Source organism: Rattus norvegicus, chromosome 7 (assembly GCF_021556685.1).
Source record: "Rattus norvegicus strain SHRSP/BbbUtx chromosome 7, alternate assembly SHRSP_T2T, whole genome shotgun sequence".
Lineage (NCBI taxonomy): Eukaryota > Metazoa > Chordata > Mammalia > Rodentia > Muridae > Rattus > Rattus norvegicus.
Genome location: NC_141540.1, coordinates 83,755,501 through 83,778,813, shown reverse-complemented (window position 1 = coordinate 83,778,813; position 23,313 = coordinate 83,755,501). Strand labels below are relative to the sequence as shown.

The window sequence follows — 23,313 nt, the reverse complement described above, 5'->3', positions numbered from 1 at the left end:
GCCCTGATTAATTAGTTAGAAACCCCAGCGGACGGTCTTTAGCTGTATGCCCTCTCTGCTTTATCGCAACAGAAGGGCACTGTCTTAAATTACTAATTTGTTTAATTACTGCACTAGTCTTACAGGGTAGTTCTAACTATTAGTTATGTTTTTGAGACAACATGTCACTCTGTATTCCAGTTGGCCTTGCATTTTCCATCCTCCTATAAGTCCTGTGGGGACAGCAACACAACATCCCACTACCACCCTTGATGGACCCACCCAGGAGCCTGTGTAAAATTTAGGGATCTTGACAGACAGATCCGGATTTGTGATTTTGATGGTGAAGAACATTTCAGGATTTCAGGATGAGGGAGGCTGTTTTCTGAAGCAGAGTTGAATATTTTGGTAAAGAAAGGAGCCCATGGAGAGCTTTGGAGGGGGAAAAAGGAGGGGAGAAGTATTGTAACTCGTTTATCATTTCAAAATTTAAAAATAAGATATTAAGTATGACAGTTAGGAAGAGAGGTTATCAAAGAAATTAAGACACACCTGAATAGAGTGTGTGTGTTTCTCAAAGAGGCGGGGTAAGTAACCCATGTCTGTCTATATGTGGATACATGTGTCTATGTGGTTATGAGTGTGTGTGTCTATATGTGGAGACGTGTCTATGTGGGTATGAGTGTGTATTTGTGTATGAGTGTGTGTGTTTGTGTGTCTTTGTATATGTTTTTCTTTTTCAGTAGTCATATCTAGGATTTTGTGGAGTTTGGTGTTATTGTCTTGAAAGAGTGGAAGATCACTGGGTGGCTGGCTCTGGAGGGGCACTAACACGATTATAAATGATACCATAAAAGTTTTGTCTGCAAAAAGAGAAGGTGGCATAGTTCTACTGTAAGCAAACCTAAGTTTTGCTTTTATTTTTTTTTAGTTTTAGGTTGTGTTGGGGCAAAGGGAAGAGTCCTTGGTTCATGGCTGCCTTAACATACAATGTAAACTATTGGAAACATTTACTGTCTTTCAGAAAATACATAAGATCTAGGAAGCATCCTGGACAATGTGATTCCTTTGAGTGCTGTAATCAGGATTATAGTGTGAAGAGCCCAGAAAGGAGCGATGGTGCTTAGAGATGAGCTTAGTTTTATCTGGTGCACTAAGTAAGGCGAAGACGACCTGGAGGCTTGCTGCTCAGTCAGTCACACACAGAAAACCACTTGCATGAAGAGTAAGGTTGATAAAGGGTTAATGAACTGCTAGTTTCCTATTGGAAAATGGAATTTAATCCTTACCTGATTGATGAGTCAGGGCAATCTCTTTAGTTCATTTTCTAAATATGAGCTAACTGGGGCGGGTGTGTGTGTGGCAAGAACCAATTGTAAGCTTGTATAATATCATTTGTGAATTAGTAAAATCAGCTCAGAATTTAGGAAAGCTCGGACTTCTGACATTCACCTTGGGAAAAAAATGAAAATGTAAGAAAATGTTTGTCCCCAATAGGCTTCAGGCATTCATAAACCAGGTGAGAATGTAAAAGTAAATGAAGTAAATGGGTGGAGATTAAGTGTGTACAAAGATAAAAGAAGGTCAAGTGAGGTGTAAGGAATTGAAAGGAACCTAAACCCAGCAATTATTTTTAAATACGGGCTTGTCAGGAATGAAATGACCACTTGGGTGTAGAATAATGATAAAAAGGAGGAACTAGGGAGCATAGAGTTTTAGAAGTCAAAGACAAACTCTAGAAGTCTATGGTGGGATAAAGGATGGGTAGTAATAAAAAACATGTAAATTAAGAAATGTCTTGGGTTTACTGGATGAAGAACTAATATATGAAAAACCAGAACCAACATGCCTGTGTGCAAAGGGTCGAGAAGAGTCGCATAAACCTTCCGAAGAAGCAAAAATATCAATAAATAATCTATCAATTATAAACAAATCAATTTCAGTCAACCAAAAGACAGTGCAAAAGCATGTAAGCATGTAGGAATCTGGTATGCGGTAGGTGGTCATATCTGATGTTCTGTTATACCTGAATTCTTGCTATTACAGTATTTGCTATAAAACTTGCTAAAAATGGGTATGATAGAAAGCACATATATGCTCACCCACAGAAACTTAAACTAGAGACTGAATTTAAGATAAATGACTTCTGGTGCTCTTCAGTCTCACCTCAACAGTCGTTCAAGCCATGTGGTTCCATTCTGGTTGTGCATTACTGGGCAATGATCCTCTCAGACACAGTAGCTAGAATTAAACGTTATCTTTTTTTTTCAGAATTTTTTTTTGTTTTTTGTTTGTTTTTATTTTTATTTTTATTTTTTTTGTGGAGATCCATTATCAATTTATTTTATTTTTTCTGTATATATATATTTGTATTTATATAAAAAGACCAATAATAGCAGTGTGTTATGCATCAACAGCAGCAACAGCTTTTCCAGGTTCTGCAGTCATCTGAACAAAACTGTAGAGATATCCAGCACACTCCATTAAAAAAAAAAGTAAAAAAACAAAACCCGAGAAAACAGCACAGTTCTGTTACTCTTGTGGTACCTGGCACCATTTTTTTTTTTAGATTAGCTTCTCAATCATCATCTGGAAAGAAAACATTCTGAGCAACATCATTAAAAACAGCTCTGATAAAGCACGGTCACTACTACGTATCATAAAGCAGATACAAGCTATTTTACATCCACAGAGGTATGATACAGTACTGTCCTACATCTATAATACTAGAGGATACAATTTAAAAGGCATTATTTGAGACTTGATTCTACTTTTCCAGCAGAGGGCCCAAAGGATGGTGTGACACAGCTTTGTAAAGAAACATACTCTAGACAGGATTTCCTTTCACTAGTGGCACAGTTCTAAGGATTCATTCTCTCCATGAATGTCAGCTAAAACCGTTATTAAAAAAATGAAATATCCCTAGAACAAAACCGTATAACCACCGGATTCACATGAAGATGGCCTAGTGGAGACAAGCTGGAACTCACCTTACCAACAAGCTATCAAATCTGTTATGTTTAAACAGTGAGACCTCCAAGGAAGGAGATGCCAAGTAGTGCTTCAAAGCTTCGGACCACAATCAAACACAGCATCCTTTTCAACAGAAGCAGAAGCTCATCTGAATATGCTCAAGGATGCTGACATCAACATTTAATCATCTCCTCACTCATCCAGGAAGAAGGGGAGATCAGTTACTACTGTACTTTATTGTGTTCAACCAAATCACCATGTTACAAAAATAGCAAGCTGCCATAATAAAAAATAAGGCTCCTCTATCCAGCACCAGATAGCATCATTTTACTTTCAAGCCTAGAAATTGCACACTTGTATATAAACCAACCGAAGATGAGGATTGAGAGTTCATCTTGGTGGATTTTTCCTTTGATGAATATGAAGTGTCCTTCCTTATCTTTTTTGATGACTTTTAATTGAAAATTGATTTTATTTGATATTAGAATGGCTATTCCAGCTTGCTTCTTCTGACCATTTGCTTGGAAAGTTGTTTTCCAGCCTTTCACTCTGAGGTAGTGTCTGTCTTTGTCTCTGAGGTGTGTTTCCTGTAGGCAGCAGAATGCAGGGTCCTCATTGCGTATCCAGTTTGTTAATCTATGTCTTTTTATTGGGGAGTTGAGGCCATTGATGTTGAGAGATATTAAGGAATAGTGATTATTGCTTCCTGTTATATTCATATCTGGATGTGAGGTTATGTTTGTGTGCTTTTCTTCTCTTTGTTTTGTTGCCAAGACTATTAGTTTCTTGCTTCTTCTAGGGTGTAGCTTGCTTCTGGTTATATTCATATTTGGATGTGAGGTTATGTTTGTGTGCTTTTCTTCTTTTTGTTTTGTTGCCAAGATGATTAGTTTCTTGCTTCTTCTAGGGTATAGCTTGCCTCCTTATGTTGGGCTTTACCCTTAATTATCCTTTGTAGTGCTGGATTTGTAGAAAGATATTGTGTAAATTTGGTTTTGTCATGGAATATCTTGGTTTCTCCATCTATGTTAATTGGGAGTTTTGCAGGGTACAGTAACCTGGGCTGGCATTTGTGTTCTCTTAGGGTCTGTATGACATCTGTCCAGGATCTTCTGGCCTTCATAGTTTCTGGCGAAAAGTCTGGTGTGATTCTGATAGGTCTGCCTGTATATGTTACTTGACCTTTTTCCCTTACTGCTTTTAATATTCTTTCTTTATTTTGTGCGTTTGGTGTTTTGACTATTATGTGACGGGAGGTGTTTCTTTTCTGGTCCAATCTATTTGGAGTTCTGTAGGCTTCTTGTATGCCTATGGGTATCTCTTTTTTTAGGTTAGGGAAGTTTTCTTCTATGATTTTGTTGAAGATATTTACTGGTCCTTTGAGCTGGGAGTCTTCACTCTCTTCTATACCTATTATCCTTAGGTTTGATCTTCTCATTGAGTCCTGGATTTCCTGTATGTTTTGGACCAGTAGCTTTTTCTGCTTTACATTGTCTTTGACAGTTGAGTCAATGATTTCTATGGAATCTTCTGCTCCCGAGATTCTCTCTTCCATCTCTTGTATTCTGTTGGTGAAGCTTGTATCTACAGCTCCTTGTCTTTTCTTTTGATTTTCTATGTCCAGGGTTGTTTCCATGTGTTCTTTCTTGATTGCTTCTATTTCCATTTTTAATTCCTTCAACTGTTTGATTGTGTTTTCCTGGAATTCTTTCAGGGATTTTTGCGATTCCTCTCTGTAGGCTTCTACTTGTTCTCTAAGGGAGTTCTTTATGTCTTTCTTGAAGTCCTCCAGCATCATGATCAAATATGATTTTGAAACTAGATCTTGCTTTTCTGGTGTGTTTGGATATTCCGTGTTTGCTTTGGTGGGAGAATTGGGCTCCGATGATGCCATGTAGTCTTGGTTTCTGTTGCTTGGGTTCCTGCGCTTGCCTCTCGCCATCAGATTATCTCTAGTGTTACTTTGTTCTGCTATTTCTGACCGTGGCTAGACTGTCCTATAAGCCTGTTTGTCAGGAGTGCTGTAGACCTGTTTTCCTGTTTTCTTTCAGCCAGTTATGGGGACAGAGTGTTCTGCTTTCGGGCATGTAGTTTTTCCTCTCTACAGGTCTTCAGCTGTTCCTGTGGGCCTGTGTCTTGAGTTCACCAGGCAGGTTTCTTGCAGGGGAAAAGTTGGTCCTACCTGTGGTTCCAAGGCTCAAGTTTGCTCGTGGGGTACTGCCTAAGTCCTCTCTGCGGCGGCAGCAACCGGGAAGATCTGCGCCGCTCTTTCTGGGAGCCTCCGTGCACCAGGGTTCCAGATGACGTTTGGTGTTTTCCTCTGGCGTCTGGATGTGCACAGAGTGCAGTCTCTTCTGGTTTCCCAGGCGTGTCTGCCTCTCTGAAGGTTCAGCTCTCCCTCCCACGGGATTTGGGTGCAGAGAACTGTTTATCCGGTCTGTTTCCTTCAGGTTCCGGGGGTGTCTCAGGCGCAGGGGTCCTGCAGCTCCCGGGCCCTCCCCTACGGGAACCCAGAGGCCTTATACAGTTGCCTCTTGGGCCAGGGATGTGGGCAGGGGTGGGCAGTGTTGGTGGTCTCCTCCGCTCTGCAGCCTCAGGAGTGCCCACCTGACCAGGCGGCGAGGTCTCTCTCCCACGGGGCTTGGGAGCAGAGATAAACGTTATCTTTGTCACCAGTTTGGGTAAGTCACTCAGCAGTCTGGTGGGTATGTCACCCGCCATGCCATTTGACTGCACAAGGCTGCTTTGCCCCATGAGCAGATATATCTGGGATAGGTTTGGTGTGGTTCAGCTGTTGGGACATTGGTTATCATCCTCATATTTTTATAATTACCACTCTGGCTAAAGCGCCTCATTAAGTGTTGTGTGTTTCAAGTGCAAACTTATAGTTTGCATCTTGTTTTTCCCCATTAACATTTTCTGGTAAGTGTGTGTTTGTTGGGGCTGTTTGGAGCTTCAAGATTATTTATTTTCTTATAAATTCTGCCAAATATTTTTAATACAGATATAATTTCCATTTTTCTTTTAGATTTTTCTTTTTGAGGTTATAATATAATCACTTCTCCCTCTGTTTCCTCCTCCCAACCCCTTAATGCATCTCTACTCTCCTTAAAATTCACAGCCTCTTCTCTCATTGTTATTGCATGTGTATATGAATATGGTATATATATATATCCCTAGATATAACCACTCAGTCCCTATCATCTTACTTGTATGTATGTTTTCCGGACTGACCATTTGCATAGTACAAACTATGGTGTGCTGTTTCCTGGAGAAGACCACCACTCCACATTTCCTTAGTTGTCTATAGTTCTTTGATAAGATTGAAATCTCATGGACAGTTCCACATCCATTTTGCCATGCCTCTTGTTGTTATCTTTGTTCATATTACATTTAGGAAGTCAAGTTGGTAAGACCTTATAGGTGTACTCATGCTACTACTAGGAGACACAATCTCTCAGCAAACTCTGCAATCCTAACTTCATAGTAAGAGATTTTAGTTTAGTTTTTTTGACATTTACATTAAAAATTACATTGTAATTAGGAATTGAATTTTTGTGTTATGTATGAGATGGGAAAACTGTCCCTCCCCCCCCTTTGGAATAAACTGTCATTCTAGCATGGCTGATCTAAAAGTCCTCTGCATATCCGCTATGACTGTTAGCTTAATGTTTGGTGGGACCCCTAGCAGTGGGAGCAGGTCTATCTCTGGCTCTTTTACCCGCTCTTGGACTCCTGGGTTGCCTTGATATGAAGACTTTTACCTTGTATTATTATTTCTGGTTGTTGTTGTCTCTTGGAGACCCAGTTTCTCTGAAGGGAAATGCAGGTGAAGTGAGTCTAGGGGAGAGAGGTGGTGAAGAGGAGTTGAAGGAATGGAGTGTGGCGACTATTGTATGAGAGAAGAGTTTACTTTCAGTTAAAAGAGACCAATTGTTTGTTCATAGTTCTGCCATGTCAGGTCTTGAAATATACATAGTACACTCTCTACTCTGTTCAACAATCCCTTAGGGGCATAATATCTTGATTGTTACTGAAAGAAAGCCCAGTATGATGCTGGTCTATGCATAATAAATGGCCAGTGCTTAATTCTGCATTCGTATACACATCTATTTTTACTGTTCAGGTGTGGAGTTTTTAAAAAAAATCTATTTTCACTTTTTGTTGGGCTTTTTTTTCTGTGTACATTATATGTAATACAAGTTTATATTTGGCTAATTAACATATTTGCAATTTCATTTTTTGCTGCAATCACATGTAAAAATATTTTAACTGAACTGTGTGCACATACTAATAAAAGTTTGGCTGGCATGATAAAGGTCTTGGGTTTGATCCTTAGCACTGCAAGGAAATTTTGCCCTTTGAAATGAAATATGTAGTTATCTTTGATTATGATCACCTGTAATGCAGTTAATCATTAATGCAATTCCTTTCAGCTAAGCAAATCTTTTTTTAATCATCTTCTCTTCCTCTACTCTTCCTTTTCCTTTCTACCTTTATATTCTATTTCCATGTCAGCAATTTTTGTAGGTCTTATATAAGTAAAACCACACTGTATTATTTCTTTTTCTGTAGTGACTTGTTTTGCTTACTGTAATTTTGACCAGTTCTGTCTACACTGTAACTGATAACAGTCTATTCTATTGAAGGCCATGGAGTTTCCCATGTGCATCATATTTACTATATTTATAAATCCATTAATGAGCCCTCAGGTTGCTTCTACATCTTAGATATTGTGGATAATGGGGAAATATATGTGGACAGCATCAGACTCCTTCCACATTACCTACTTCAGTTCCTTTGGGTAGATACCCAACACCAGAAGTGCTGGTTAATGAAGTAATTCTGTGTGTTTAGCAGAAACTCCATGCTAATGGTTGCAGTGACTTACATTTCTGCCAGCACTGGACAGCTGCTGCCTTCCTATGACTTCCCATTGGGGTATGCTGTTCTTCATTTGAGAAGTGTCTCTCCCAGTCCTTTTTCCATTTTTAAATTAGGTTATTTGTTTTCTTGTTGTAGAATTGCTTCAGTTCCATGACCTTACCTTGTATTCCAACACAGGTTCCTATGACAGCATGCTAAGATCAAGAAAAGTTTGCTGTTGTGTAATGGGTCATTGCTATTTTTTACATACTTTTTCTTGTCTAACAACAGATTATATCTTTTATTGACTTTATAGGATCCTCAACTTGGAATCTCCCCTTGGAAATTTCTGATTCAGTGTCATTCTTATTGTAAATTATTTATTACATACTTAAAATTTTAGTGTCTTTTGTAAACTTTAAGCTGTGTATGGCTTCCTTTAACAGACTGATAACATAAAAATATGACAATCCTGATGCCATTTTTCAGACTTGACATAAAATTGCCTAGTGTGTCTGATCACTTTCTGACAGTTCTGATTATTTTGAGTGTATTGAGAATGCATTGCTACACAAAGTTTTTGGCACCATGGTTTGAGTACTAATCTGTCCCACAATGTTCAACTAAATAAGAAAATTTAGAAAGCACTTAAAATGACTACTGGTGAAGCATTTTGGTGTTTTTTGGTTTTAATTGTTCAGGAAAACTTTACAGTTCTTATTTCTTAAATGAATTTAAACCTCATTTTAAGGCTTATTTTTTCCCAGAGATAAGTTCTATATATCTATAGTCTTGGACTATATTGAGGAAACTTTGTAGACTGAATATTGACAAAACTAAAAAGAATACACAATGATTCAAAGTGGATTTACACAAACCCCACAAAACAAGTAACAATAAAGGCTTTTCATGGTTGCGCTGTGGTGACATTTGTCAGAGAAATCAGTAAGGGGAATATCAGTCGTCTATAAATGCTTTTTGTCTTCACTGCAAAATGACTCAACAGCTACATCTGTCTATAATGGCTTCTTAAGGCTGTAAGAACCACTGAAATCAAAACCCTTGCTTGCAGCCGGCCCTGATACTAATTAGGTAGAGGAAGGTGGATAGGTCATTCTAGACAACTGGTGCTTCACTTGCTCAGCATTCAATGCACCTAGCAGAGCTGAACTTGAGTGGCACGCCTGAAATGTCACTTGCTGTCTCCTGAAACTAACTGTGGGTGGGAGGCCAGATTGCTCAGAGTAGTCTGTCAGGAGTCATCATAAATGGTCAGCTTTTATTCTTGAATTAAACCTGTATTCACTGTGTGAAGGAGAAGCTGCTGAAGTTCATGGTTAGTTTTAAGTGTTCTGGTTAACTAGAGATAAAAGCAAGAAGACTGATTCTTAGCTGTAGCTTGTGTTCATTTCTCCATAAGAAAATGTCTACTAACGTTTGGCACCAGTAGTGATTTTCTTCTGCTAAATGGCTAGAGAGTAGCATTGTCTTCACAGTTCTTTTCTCTTGTCCACAGACATCTTTTTGACAGGATTGGCAATTATATTTTTCCTTGTGCTGCATTCAGGTCTTGTTACTGTTTAATCCTCTACAGAACTTATCTCTGGGATAAAATAAGCCTCAAAATGAGGTTTAAATTCATTTAAGAAATAAGAACTGTAAAGTTTCCCTGAACAATTAAAACCAAAAAACCCAAATGCTTCACCAGTAGTCTCACAGTAAAAGTGGATTACTGCCCCCTTGTGGTAGAAGTATATATTATATTATCTCCACAACATAAACAGAACTAGATTTTAGGTTTCCCCCACCCAGAAATTTTGTCCTTTACCATGAACATAAAACATATGGAAAGAATTTTTATCCAATTCTCCCTGCTTATTCTTCCCTATGATTAAGTGAATAGAATCACATCTTTGAATGTTTTCTCCCCTCTGTGTGAGCTATGTCTACAAACTGAAACTACCCGGGGTGACACATGTTATAGGGAACCAAGCCAGATTTCATCCCTATCTGTCAACCCCATGGCTTCAGGAGCATTGATAAAGGCTTGGAACTATTTAAATGTTCCTATAAAAGTCATATCGCACAGCTAAAGGATGACATTTTATGACTGTAAAACCAGGGACATTCGAAATGCCATAAACAGAAAACTTTAGTGGCAGTATAATAGTTCCTGTAGGTGCAATTGCTTCTTGGATTTGACTGTTTTCTCCTTCTACCATTTTGAATATGGAACCAGATCTTTAAGGCAAGCCAAATGGGTAATGGGCCATTTTATATTTTCTTTATTCCTGTAAAAATCATTAGCACAGCCCATAGACATGAGCACAACTTTGGGTGGTGAAAGGACGGACAGTAACACTCAGCAGCTTTCCCTTCAGGCCTAATGGCTTGATGAATTCGCCTGGCATACATAGGCAGTAAGTTTTCTGGATTCTGATATCTGAATAACTTTTCATGTTTGTGTGCTCAGAGAAATCCTTTTCATCTATTATGTCTGATTTGGGGTCACTATCCTCCTCTACCAGTTACAGTGCAAGGACTACTGGAAAGCTATATGAGGTCTTTGTGCAGAGTTTTTAATTAATATTTTTATTTAAAGCTGGATTTTCCCCTGCTTTTAGTGACAGTTTCATGTATAATATACGAATACATATACAATGAATTTTAGTCATCTGACTCCCATTTCCTTTTATTAAATGTTATTTCAATATTAGAATATAATTGTATCATAATTATATCATTTTCTCCTTCCCTTTCCTTCCTTTCTTTCACACAAACACACACACATAATATATATATATATATATATATATATATATATATATATATATATATATGAAACTTACTCAGTCCATATGATGCTACTCATATGTATTTTTTTCAGGGTTGACTCTTTGGTATTATATAACCAGTTGACACTTTTCTCTGGGGAAGACTTTCTCCCACTAGCATTCGAACCCTTAGGGTTATTTCACACTGGTCACTGTTGTGGTTTATATGTATCATAGATGGGTAGGGCCACTGCTTGCTTCTCCTTTGGAAGATTGAGTGGTGCTTTCTGCTACCATAGAAGTTAGTCCTCAGAGAGGAGGCTTTCAGATCAAGTCTGATTCAGTAGTCCCTGAGCCATGTCTCTGAAGTCCATGCTGTCTTCAGCAGTAGGGAATTACCTTCCCCCTTTCACAGGGAGACCAAGGGCAATAACAACAATTTGGAATGTTTTTGAGTCTCTAGAACAACTCTGAAGGACTCAAGAGAGTGTCGCTCATGCCTGAGGTTGGAATTTGGATAGTTGTTGACTCTTGGAGAATCATTGCCTGTCCAGATGGAAATTCCTTTCATGTAAACTGTGTATATATTTACACACCAACGTACATGTGCTCTTGGTATTTTAGGTAGATGTTAATACTGTTATTTTTTATGGCTTTTCCACACCATTTCTTTTTTATCCCCCTTCCATATTCATCTCTTCCTTCTCCTTAACTGAAGTCCCCTCCCCCAATTTTCTCATTTCCCAGATCAGATAACACACACCCAGCTGTTCTGTTTCTCCCCTGCTCTGGCACTGGTTACTTTAGTTTTTCCTCTTTTCTGCAGTTACTCTGGTGTGTGCACTCATGTCTGGATATTTGGAGCTAAGACCCTGAGGTGAGAAAGAACAGAAAACCTTTGTTTGTCTGAGTCTGGATTACCTCACTCAAGATTATCTTTTCTAGTTCCACTCATTTACCTTGCAAACTTCATGATAACATTCATTTTTCTTTACAGCCGGGAAGTATTTCATAGAATATATGTGCTACGTTTTCTTTATCCATTGTCGGTCATAGGACAGTTCTGACGTTTCCATCTCCTAGCTATTGTGACTGAGCAGCAGTGGCCTGGCTATCAGTGGAGTAGGATTTGAGCTCTTTGGGAATCTCAGGAGTCATGTGATAGATTTACCTTTAGCATTTGGAGAATTCTCCACACTAATTTACAGAGTGGATAGACCGGTTTGCAGTCTGACCATCGGATAAGGCTTTCCTTTTCCTGCATCCCTTGCAGCATCTGCTGTTGCTGTTCTGTTGTCTTGGCCAAGCTCACTGAAGTAAAATGAAACTTCAAAGTTATTTCAATATGTGTTTCCCTGATCATTAAGGACCACAAGCATGGTTAAGCTCCTTCTTAGTCACCATCATTTGGTTTTCTTCTTCTTCCTTAGGGATCGCTCTGCTCAGGTTCCAGGCCCATGTTTGTTTTTAATGGGTAAGGGTGATTTTTTTTTGTTGGTTTTTATTTGATTTGACTTTTATTTTTTGAGTTCTTGATGAATTCTGGAGATTAGTCGTCGGTCAGATGTCTAGCTGACAAAGATTTCTTTCCATTCTGTGGTCAGACTCTTCACATGGCTTTGTTAGTTGTACCGAAGGTTTTTAGTTGTCAATTGTTGGCTTTAACTCTCTGGCAAATAGAATTCTATTCAAAGTTCTATTTTCCCTAGACCTATGTGTTCTGGCAGTTTCAGTGTTTCTGGTTTCACATTTAAATCTCTGACCTATTGGAGATTAGTTTTGGTGGGAGGTAAAAGGTATTCACCCGCATGCGTACATCCGGTTTTCCCAGCACCATTTGTTGAAGACATCTTCTTTTCTTCAGAGTGTGGTGTTGGCGTCCTTGTCAGATATTAAATGGCTAGAGTTACATGTAATCATGTTTAGGCCTTTGTTTTTTTTTTTTTTTTTTTTTTTGGTTCTTTTTTTCGGAGCTGGGGACCGAACCCAGGGCCTTGCGCTTCCTAGGTAAGCGCTCTACCACTGAGCTAAATCCCCAGCCCCTAGGCCTTTGTTTTTGTTCCGTTGCTCTACACGGTCTACATGACTGGTTTTGTTTCTATATCACGTCGTTTTAAGTATTGGGTCTCTGCAATGTATCTTGAGTTCAGGGATGGTAGTCCTACTAACATTATTCTTTCTGCTCATACTATTTTGACCATCCAGGGCATTATGTGTATCCATATACATTTTAGGATAGTTGTATCTATCTCTGGGAAGAATGAGATGAAGGTTTTTTAAATTGGTATTGCTTTTGAGTCTAGCAAAGTCTTTTAATGAAATAGTCAATTTCACAATACTATTTTGGCCAATCCAAGAGCACAGGAATCGTTTTTATCTTCTGATGTCTTTCACTATCTTTATTCAGAGACTTGATGTTTTCATTGTAAAGCCCCTTCACTTCCTTGGTTAGGTTTGTTCTTAGATATTTTATTTTCTTTGAGGCTATTGTGTGTAGAAGTATAGCCATAATCTCTTTATCTCTGTTTGCTGTTGGTATGTGCCTTTGATTTACATGATTTGACTCCATATCCTGCTATATTTTTTAGTTTGTTGATAGTGTCTAGAAGTTTTCTACTAGAATTTTTTGGGACCTTCAATGTATAATATTATGCCATTTGCAAAGAGAGATAGTTTAACTTGTTCTTTTCCTATTTGTTTTCCTTTAATGTTCTTTTCTTGCCTTATGGCTCCAGCTAGCATTGTAAGCATGATGTTGAAAAGGAATGAGGGTCATGGACCGTCTCATTCCTGAGTACTGTAAGATTGTTTCTAGTTTTGTTGCTGTTAGTAATGTTTTGTTTTGTTTTTTCCATTGAGGGTGCCGTTAACTGTGAATTTCTTTATTATATTGTGATATCTTTTCTTTAATTCTACATTCTCTGGGACTTTTTATCATGAATGCAAGTTTGATTTTCTCAGACTCTTTTTTCAACTATGGATTTTATCTTGTGTCTTTTGTATTTAAATTCATGTGGGTAGTTTATGACATTTATTGATTTAAGTATATAAAACCACTTCTGGATTTCAAAAATGAATCCAACTTGATTTTGGTGGATAATCTATTTTTGTGTTTATCTGCATTTTGTTAAAATTATTTTATTAAACATTTTTAAAATCTATGTTCATCAGTGAAATTGGACTGTAGCTTTCTTTTCTGCTGTATCTTTACCTGGCTTTCACAATAGTGTGAGACCGGCTTCATATAAGGTGTTTGGAAGTGCTCCTCCTGTTTCTGTTTTTGAATAATTTAAGAAGTATGGGCTGTGTATTCTCTTGAAAGTCTAGTAGAATTCTGCAGTGAATCCATCTGGCCTTGGACTTAATTCATAGGAAAGATTTGTATTTCTATTTCAGTCTCCTCGTTTGTTATAGATAGGTCTGTTTAGGATGTTGTTCTCTTCTTGATTTAATTTTAGTGGTTTGACTGCATCTATAAATTTATCCCTGTCTTTTCCAACTTAATGAAGTACAGGTTTTTAAAGAAACTCTTATAATATTCTGAATTTCTTTGCGTTTATTGTGATGTTTTCCTGTTCATTTATGATTTTGTTAATTTGAGTCCTCCCTTTCCTTTAGATAGTTGGACCAAGTGTCCATCAGTATTGTTCATCTTTTCACAGAACCAGCTTTAAGAGTTGATGAATCTTTGTGGGGACTTTTGTCTCTATTTAATTGCTTTCTGCTCTGATTTTTATTATTCCTTGCTGTCCTCTGGGTTTGGATTTGGTTTGTTTTTATTTTTTCAAATTTTAAGTTGCTTCATTAAGTCGTTTATTTGTGCTCTTTCTGATTTTTAACATACATTCTTAGAACTACACATTTGCCTTGGACTGTTTTCAATATGACCCAGAGCTTTTGTTGTGTTTTTTAGTTCCAGGATTATTATTAATTTTTTCTCTTCCTCCTTCATCTTCCCTCCTCTTCTTCCTCTTTGTCCTCTTCTTTCTCCTCCTCCCCTCCTTCAGGCTGTTAATATCATGAAAGACTTTTCTTTCTCCAGCTGTGGCAGATAGTTTTGTTGGGTATTAGTTTAGATTGATCATCATGGCCTTTGAGGACTTGAAATGAATTGCTCTACAATCTTCAGGATTCCTAAGTTTCTATTGAGAAGCCAGCTGCTATTCTGAAAGGTTTTCTTTGTATGTGATAATGTGTTTCTTTCCTCCTCTTAAAGCTATCTGGGTGTTTTTTGTTTTATATACTTATTGTTTAACCACATTTTGCTGTGGATGTTTTCTTTTTTAATCTTGTCTTTCTGGTACTTCATAATTAAATTATAATTGCATCATTTTCTCCTTTTTCCTTCTTCCAGTCATCCTGTAAAGAGTCCCATGACACTCTTCACCTCCTCTCAAGTTGATGCCTGTTTTTTGTTATTGTTACACGTACAAGTTGTTTTTTATTATTTTATTTATTTACATTTTAGTCATTGCCTCCTCCTTGGTCTCCCCTCCTGCAGTTCTTCTTCGCATTCCTCCTCCCCCTTGCTTCCAAGAAGGTGCTTCCTCCTCCACTAGCCCTTTCCCTTCCATGGAGCCTCAAGTCCCTTGAGGATTAAGGGTATATACCCCCACTGAGGCCTGACCAGGCAGACCGCTGTTATATCGGTGCCAGGGGCCTCAGATCCAATCCTGTATACTCCTGGTTAGTGGCTTTGTCTCTGGGAGTTCCCTGGGAATCTGCCTAAGTTGAGACTGCTACCTTTACTCTTGTAAAGTCTTTCTTAGGATAAACAGTAGGCAGCATGGAGACCCTAGATAGCCTCTATGCCTACTGATGGAAGGGTATGAACCCTTACTGCAATGATGCAAAGATTTTCTATGGAATCAAAGGAAAACAAAACTGTGGGATTGGAAAGCTTATAAAGGGATCAAAAAGAATTCAACAGATTCATTGTTTTCAGTTTTTCATGATTTGTTAGTTCTCCTGCTATTTTGTTTCAAAATAACATACCATATTGTGAATGTAATAGCAGCAATTTATAGCTGAGTCTTAGGAATATTTCCACAAGCAGTTCCCCATCTCTCACTGTAGAAGAATGTATAGGATATCCTTTTGGACCATTTCCATGTGTCCATAAGTCAACAAGATTATGTTGCTTTACCATGTGGCTTTGATAATATCTTTCTAGTTTTGTTTATTTTGATAATCTTATCTTCCTTTTTTATCTTAGCCAACATGATTTTCTCATGTAATATGTCATGACCTTTTGCTTAGCAGTGACAGTAGATGTAGAAGATGACTCACAATGTCTTACCAGATATGTCAATCATGATATCCAGATTCTATACCATGGAAGTATTTCTCTCGAGTCACATTGGTTTCCTCAAAGACAGTAACAAAGATGAGCCATCATCTTGCATCCATAGACTGGTTCTTGGTAGATCTGTTCTGTAGGTTGCACTGTGCTACTATGAAAAGATTCATGCTGTAGTAATGGGTCATGTGCTCTCAAAGCACTCAGAATAATAATATGTAGAAATTGTTAGAAGAGTTGCATATTGTGAGGGATGCCAAAATTATAAACCCAAAACTTTTTCTTATCTCGTGAAGTAAAGATTCTGAATCTTCCCTTATGAACTGAAGAGTAAGAAAGTAAAATCTGTTAGATTTAGCATAACAAGTGTGCATGGATTTAAATGTGCATAATATGTTGAGAATGTTCAATAATACAAAGTCCACACATAGATATATGAATATGTCTAGGTATTTAAAGAAATTAAATGGGAAATAAAATTATATTTATGTCCAATAAAAATTATCAACTAGATAAGAGCAAGTTCAGATATATTTCTTAGTCTTAATCTAATTTTCTAATGTCTGAAATTTGGAAGAAAATGTATGTAAAACTTTTTCTATAATTTCTCTTTTAATATTGTTTTATTATTTTGAGTATTAAGTCAGTACAATCTACTGTGGACCACAAAATATTTTCACTTAATTTACTCCTATTTGTGGTCAGATTTTGGCTTGCTATCTTAATTTTTTGGTATGTCCAATATTTTTAATATCAGAAATGGTACAAAACCAACCAACCAACCAACCAATCAAACAATGGCCAAGAGTTTATGTTCAACAGTTTTCAGAGGAAAACCATCATGGTTATCATTGGGTCCCCAAATCATTGTTAGTTAGAACTTTTCACCAAAAAAATAACCATTCAGTTTGATAGAATATCTCATAGTTTTAAGAAGCATCACTGAACAAGCCCACAATACCAAGTGTTTCAAATAAATATCGCTGTCCTTCTACAAATCCAAAGACCCTCTGATACTGATGATTTCTGGTACTGATGATTTCACTGGAAGAGTTATTAGATAACTGACACTAAATTAGCTGCATTAAAAGTATGAGTCACTATACACAGGTTAGGGTTTAGTGAAATAGTATACATTTCCCATAGTGGCTCACAAGCATTCATAACTCGAGCTCAGATCTCTTAGAACAAAAGTCATGGATGGTTGTGAACCACCATGGGAATTGAACCGAGGTCCTCTGCATGAGCCATCGGTTCTCTTAACTAAAGAGCCGACTTTCCAGCCCTATCTGGTTTATTTTATATTGGTGACCTTTTCCACATGAAGATTTTGAAACCATGAATGCCAGGAGCTCTCTTTGACCTTTTCAGTCTAGTAGAACAAGTTTAAACAGGAAGTATTAGCTTCATTTTTTCAATTCACTTAATTTCAATTTACTTTCAAAAGAAATGTCATGATTTAGGTAAAGGAATGATAAACCTAATGAATATTTCACAGTATATTCTGTACATTCTAACCTATGCTCCTCGATCTCCTCTACTCCAAGTCCCTCCCCTGACCCCCATCCATACCTCCTCTGTTTCTGTTCAGAAAAGGAAAGGTCTCCCATGAATAGCAAACAAGTTGCAGTAAAACTATCCACTTCCCCTCATGTTGAGGCTAGATGAGACAACACAGTAGGATAAAAAGGGGCCCAAAAGCAGGCAAAAGAGTCAGAGATAAGCACTGCTCCCACTGTGTTAGGGGTCCTGTAAGAAGACAGTATGCATTGTAACATGTAACATATATGCACAGGGCCTAGCTCAGGCCCAAATAGGCTTCCTGGTTGCTGATTCAGTCTCTGTGAGCTCTTAATAGGCTCAGATTAGTTGAATCTGTAGGTTTTCTTGTGGTGTACTGACCGCTCTGGCGCCTACAATTCTTCCATTCCTACTTCTGCAGGATTTTTGAGCTCTGCTCAATGTTTGGTTATGGGTCTTTGCATCTGCCTCCACTAGTTGCTGGATGAGGCTGCTCTGGTGATGGTTTGTTAGGCTCCTATATACGTGTATAGCAAAATGTTTTTACTAACTTCTTTTTAGACAGTTGATAGATAGATAGATAGATAGATAGATAGATAGATAGATAGATAGATAGATAGATAGTGTTTGGTTCTCTTCTAGGTCTCTGGGATACCTATCTAGCCTTTGGTTTCTATTCTTCTGGGTAGTGTCATAGGTAGACTCTCTCTTATGTCATGGGGCCACTCTAACAATTTTTGTGCCACCTTTACCACAGAACATCTTGTAGGCAGGACAAATTATAGTTTGAACATTTCCTGTCAGAGTTGGTGTCCCAGTTCCCACATTGAAAGCCCTGCCAGATTACAGGATGTGGCCAGTTCAGGTTTGGCATGCTCCATTGGTAGGAGTTTTAGCTAGGGTCATGTTTATAGATTCCTTGGCATTTTTATTATAGTAGGAGTGCCCAATATGCACCCATCCTCCAGTTCCAGTTGTTTCTCTCAGTACACTGTCCTGTCCTTCCCCAACCTGATCTCTTCTGTTCCCATCCCCTACCCTCACCTCTGTCCACCATTTATGTGTATTCTGTTTCCCCTACCCAGGGAGATTCATGTGTCCCCCTCTTGAGTTCTCCTTGTAATCTGAATGATTTTAAAACTATAGTCAGCAATGGTTGTTGTGAACTTAGGATATTTGCTCAGTTAGGGAACATGTAGAACTGAGAAATCTTTGTAAAACATTGTAATTGACACTTCTCTTTAAACATGCTGTTTTCTCTTAAGTCCTTCTTTGTGTTCCTCAGGCGTATCGTCATTAGAGATAATAGACCCACATAGTTATAACTTCACAGCTGTTTGGATTAATGATGGCTTGGACTAGGGTTTCATTGGGTAGGCTTAACTATGTTTAAAGATGGCGAAATGCCATTATAACATTAATGCCAAATTTTAATGAGAACCAGAAGTTAACTTCAAGGACCTTTATAATTTAATATGGGGGTATGATCATGTTCTCATTATTTTAATGTAGAGTCTATTAAAGTAAGTTTTATCATCTTTAGTGTGATACTTGTTTTTACTCAGGCACCATTTGTTGAATGTTGACTGTATTCCTGTCACTTTGCCTAGGGCATTGAGGCATAAGCCTATTTCCCTTCCTCAGCCTTAATGGTGACCATCTAATGAAAAAATGAATGAATAGGAAATACATTCTTTAACTTAGGAAACTGGAGTCTTTGCTTTGATTTTTTTCTACAAGGTATACCTCCTTCATCTCTGTTAATTTTAATTTTTAAAGATTTATTTTATGAGTATGTGTGTTTTTCTTGTGTGTATGTATATATATATATATATTATATATATATTATATATAATATATATATATATATACATACATCATATTGTTACATGGTGCCTGTGCAGGTCAAAAAAACCTCAGATCCCTTGGAACTTGAGTTATGTTTTGATGGTTTTGAACCACCATGGGAACTGAACTGAGGTCTTCTACAAGGGCAATAAGTTCTCTTAACCAGTGAGCTAACTCTCCAGTCTCCGTGTAGGTGGTGGTGGTGGTTGGTGGTGGTGGTGGTGGTGGTGATGGAGGTGATGGAGGTGATGGTAGAGCTGGTGGTGGAGGTTATGGTGGAGGTGTGGTGTTTTACTTGTTCCCATTCTCCATTTCAAGGTTGCAATGCAAAGGGCTTAGGGAACTGAGTTTCCTATGTATAGGAAGGCTGAAGTGCATCAGTTGGATGGTCAGCTTCATGTTGTTGTCCCATCCATGCTGATCGCTTTGGTATCTGGTGACTGAACCCTACATGGATAACATGTGTATTGTACAAACTTGGGAGCACAGAAGGTAGAGAAGGTCCAGAATTTTTTCTAGAGTAGTAGTTTTTCTGTGCTGAGGCTGTTTAGTGATGACTTTCTGAAAATGGGACACTTTTTTCTGTATAGTATATATCTTTTTGTATTTACTAGGTTAAGCTAAAAATTACAGTGACTGCATGAATGAGAGCAATGTTATACAATCATTAATTTCCTATTTTCCAATATATCTAATCCTATAAACATTTTTCTTATTTGGGGTGGTACACTTTAGTAGTGGACATTTATACTCTTTTCAAATATATATATATATATATATATATATATATATATCTCAGCACACTGATTGAGTAGAAGTCTCTTCTCAGTATTATAACACACACATATACACACATACATACGCTCACATATAACATGCACACATATAAATTGAAAACATGTATAAGTCAGTAGTAACGTAATTGTATTAATTAACTGAGTGTTGTGTCTTTGAACGAGTTGAAGAATGAAGTTTTGAATGGAACCATTTTAAGGTTCTTACCAGTCACATCAACATTTACTTAGACTTGTTTCCAATTCTATTTGGTGGATAGCTCCAAATTTTTCGCCATTTAGAGATGTAAAATGGGACATTTATGAAGCACCTTTTATTTTAAACATGTCACATGTCTGTATGTTTGTAACATAAAATAACCAAACTAAGTACCTCCTGTTTCTGGTTCCCTTTGTCATAACCTTATGTGTACATGTGTGTGAAGAAATGTTAATTCCTTCCAAAGCGAAAGATGGAGGAAGTAAAAGGTGGCAGAGGCAGAGGAGAAATTGTGTGCACTAATCCATGACGGAGGAAAGCCTAAAGTATGTATGTGTGGTCCGGGCTTTCTAATGGCTAGAGCACAGGAGGGAAATAGAAGAATTTGGTGTGATCTGATAGAAAACACATCACCCATAATGCTAATAAGAATGACTAGCCCCGGCAATTAGATAAGAACTAATGAATCACATGAAGAATGATCCCTCATGAGTTTTGGTTAGTAGAAAAATGAAAAAAATTCAGTGCACACAGTTAATTGTTTCATTCATCAGTCTGTAGAGAACCTGGCAGAATGGTGATAAAAGCCCCCATCCCCCTGAAGAAGGGAGTTTGAAACTTCTGGGCTATTTACTATAGAGAGAAGCTTATTTTCTTTTCACCAACAGACATGTGGAGCAGCAGAAAGATGCAATGATGGCTGGTAAAAGGTAGCATTGTTAAAAGGGGGAGAGCATAAATGAATTTTTTGTGCCAGGATGATATTTGAAAGACTGATCTGGCCTCTGGGAAGTTCTTAAACATGCCAGTTCCCTGTAACAAGAAGATCTGTCTCTGTTCTAAACAGCATATCCAATTTAGAAAATTATTATTATTTCATCAAAATTAATGTGAACAGTTTTCCCTTTGAGGCTGCCATTTCCATAGGTGATGTTTTCCAGATGGGCTTGTACAAAATTCTTAATGTTTTTTCTTTTTATTTTAAGAAAGAGGCTTTTCTGACATTCTCTATTTTCCCTCTTTTCTTTACCCATCCCAGGGAAGAGAACACCAAAGGCCAAAGAGAAGAGAAACAAGAAGAAGAGACGGAAGCTGATTGAGAGAGCCCAAGAACAGCACAGCGTCTTCCTTGCTACAGACAGAGTGAATCAATAAAATACAAGAAATAGCTAGGGCATTTGGAGGTTTTCTGTTTTGTTTTGTTGTTGTTTTGCAAAAGTGCACAAAGCTACTCTCCGATCCACACTGGTGGACAGCATTCCTGATCCTCCGACCAGTATCCATTTCCAGTAATGTTGCAAAGGGAGGTGCCCGAGCACAGACTCTGGGTTATTTATGTTTTGATTAGAATTTGGAGCCTGTGATGGCAGGAGCTTGTTGAGTTGAATCAGTGGGAACTGATGTGTCTGTACTCTTATGATGAGCACAGTTTGTCATAAGACCCTGTCGCTGGCATGGCGGACCTGCGGGAGGCACGAGGCTGTAGATCACCATTGGAGAATGCACCTGTGCCTACTTCTGTGGATGACAGTGCTAAGCGAGCAAGCACTGTTCACTTGTGACTTTTATTTCCCACACCATGCATTGTCAAAGACAAATGAGCATGGAAAAGGTGTTTAGTGTCACCTCGCAGTGTTCTCAGCATCAGTGATCTTCAGATGGTCCTACGATGAGACTGCTTCCTAGCTAGGGTATGCTGTGGAAATTCCTGCTACATTTCATCCTAGTGCTAACATGTACAGATTCTGCTGAGCTATATTCGAAGCTCCTTACTGTATATTTATGCTTTCTGCGTGAAACAAGTTATACCTGATTGCTAAGATGTCATTTTGTTTCTAGTGGTTCTTAACCATGGTCTGGTACATGGCTGTTCTAGTCTTGAAAATTGACAAGTGTTTTGTTGCCTCTTGTTTTCTTTTGTTCCTATTATTTTGGAGGGGGTGGGGTGGGCTTGTTTCTAATTGTAAGTAAAGGATAAGCCAGTTTGTATATAGAGTCAAATGAGTGATATCAGAGTTTCAGTGCTGATAGAACTTCCCCAGTTCGTGTCACCACACACAGAGAGAAAAAGCAGCATGCAGCATCTGGCCATCAGAAGTCAAACTCCTTTTGAGTCCAAAAATTGGTGACTTATGAAATACAGCTGAAAAGAAGAAGATTTATGTGCAGTTGCTTGTATTTATTACACAATCAATTTTCCAATTACATTTTTTTTTCAAACTCAAAATAATCCATGACTTTGAACAATAAATCACCTGGCCATATTCTTGGGTCACTGGGGAAGCTGCTGTCATGAAACCACTCAGAAAATGAAAGAGAAAATAGGATGGATTCCCCCAAGTGAGAGTCACAGCTTAATATCTCAGTTGAGTCGAGATCAACTACATTAGAACCGAGAACATGTTGGAAGCTTTCCAGTTGACTCACGTGGTCATGGTTTCAGAAATATCTCTGTCCCCTAGGCTCAGTTGGTCCTTAGACCTATGAATTGGCAAGTTCTAAATGCATTATTCTCCTGGATGATCAAGGAGAAAATTAGAACAAAGTTGTATAGTTTTGAGAAAACATCCAAAGCAAGACAAAGCCTTTCCTTGCCTTGCCTTGGCAAAACTACCTCTTTAGCATTTCTGTTGATTCAGAAACATCTTGCTGTTATGTATAGATGTCTTAAGCTTCATTATGAAAATACTGATGCAAGATAAGCCATATCTGAATGTTGAATTCAACTTTAGGGCTTGAACGTAATCCTAAAGTGTTCACCTCTCTCTCTCTCCATGCCTCCTTACATTCTATTCCTATTTACTAAGTGGGTAGGGGTCTCCTTAATATCATACTTCATTGTTAATAAGTCAATGCTTGTTATGTTTCTGGGCTGTTTTGTGCATTAAAATCTCAAAAATTGTTTTTTAGACTGTTTTTCTTTGGCTTTAACAGTACACTCAAGGGAAGTGCATTACATTCTTTACCAACACTAGTGCCTACTAGTGAGTGATCAAAAACATGAGAGATTATGTTGATATCAGTGTTTATGATATTCATTTATGTAAAATATTATTGCAT

The 23,313-nt window shown here is 37.9% G+C and overlaps 1 protein-coding gene across 9 annotated transcripts in view; it reads left to right on the top strand.

Moving 5' to 3' along the window:
• The window catches only part of Rspo2 (R-spondin 2), a 136,662-nt gene extending 113,505 nt beyond the window's left edge, over nt 1–23,157 (top strand). For all 9 annotated transcript variants that reach the window (XM_087558656.1, XM_087558657.1, XM_087558658.1 and 6 more), the window contains 1 exon segment: nt 21,293–23,157. In XM_087558656.1, coding sequence (XP_087414782.1) covers nt 21,293–21,408 — 116 coding nt within the window. In that variant the 3' untranslated portion in view covers nt 21,409–23,157.
• The last annotated feature ends 156 nt before the right edge of the window (nt 23,158–23,313 follow it).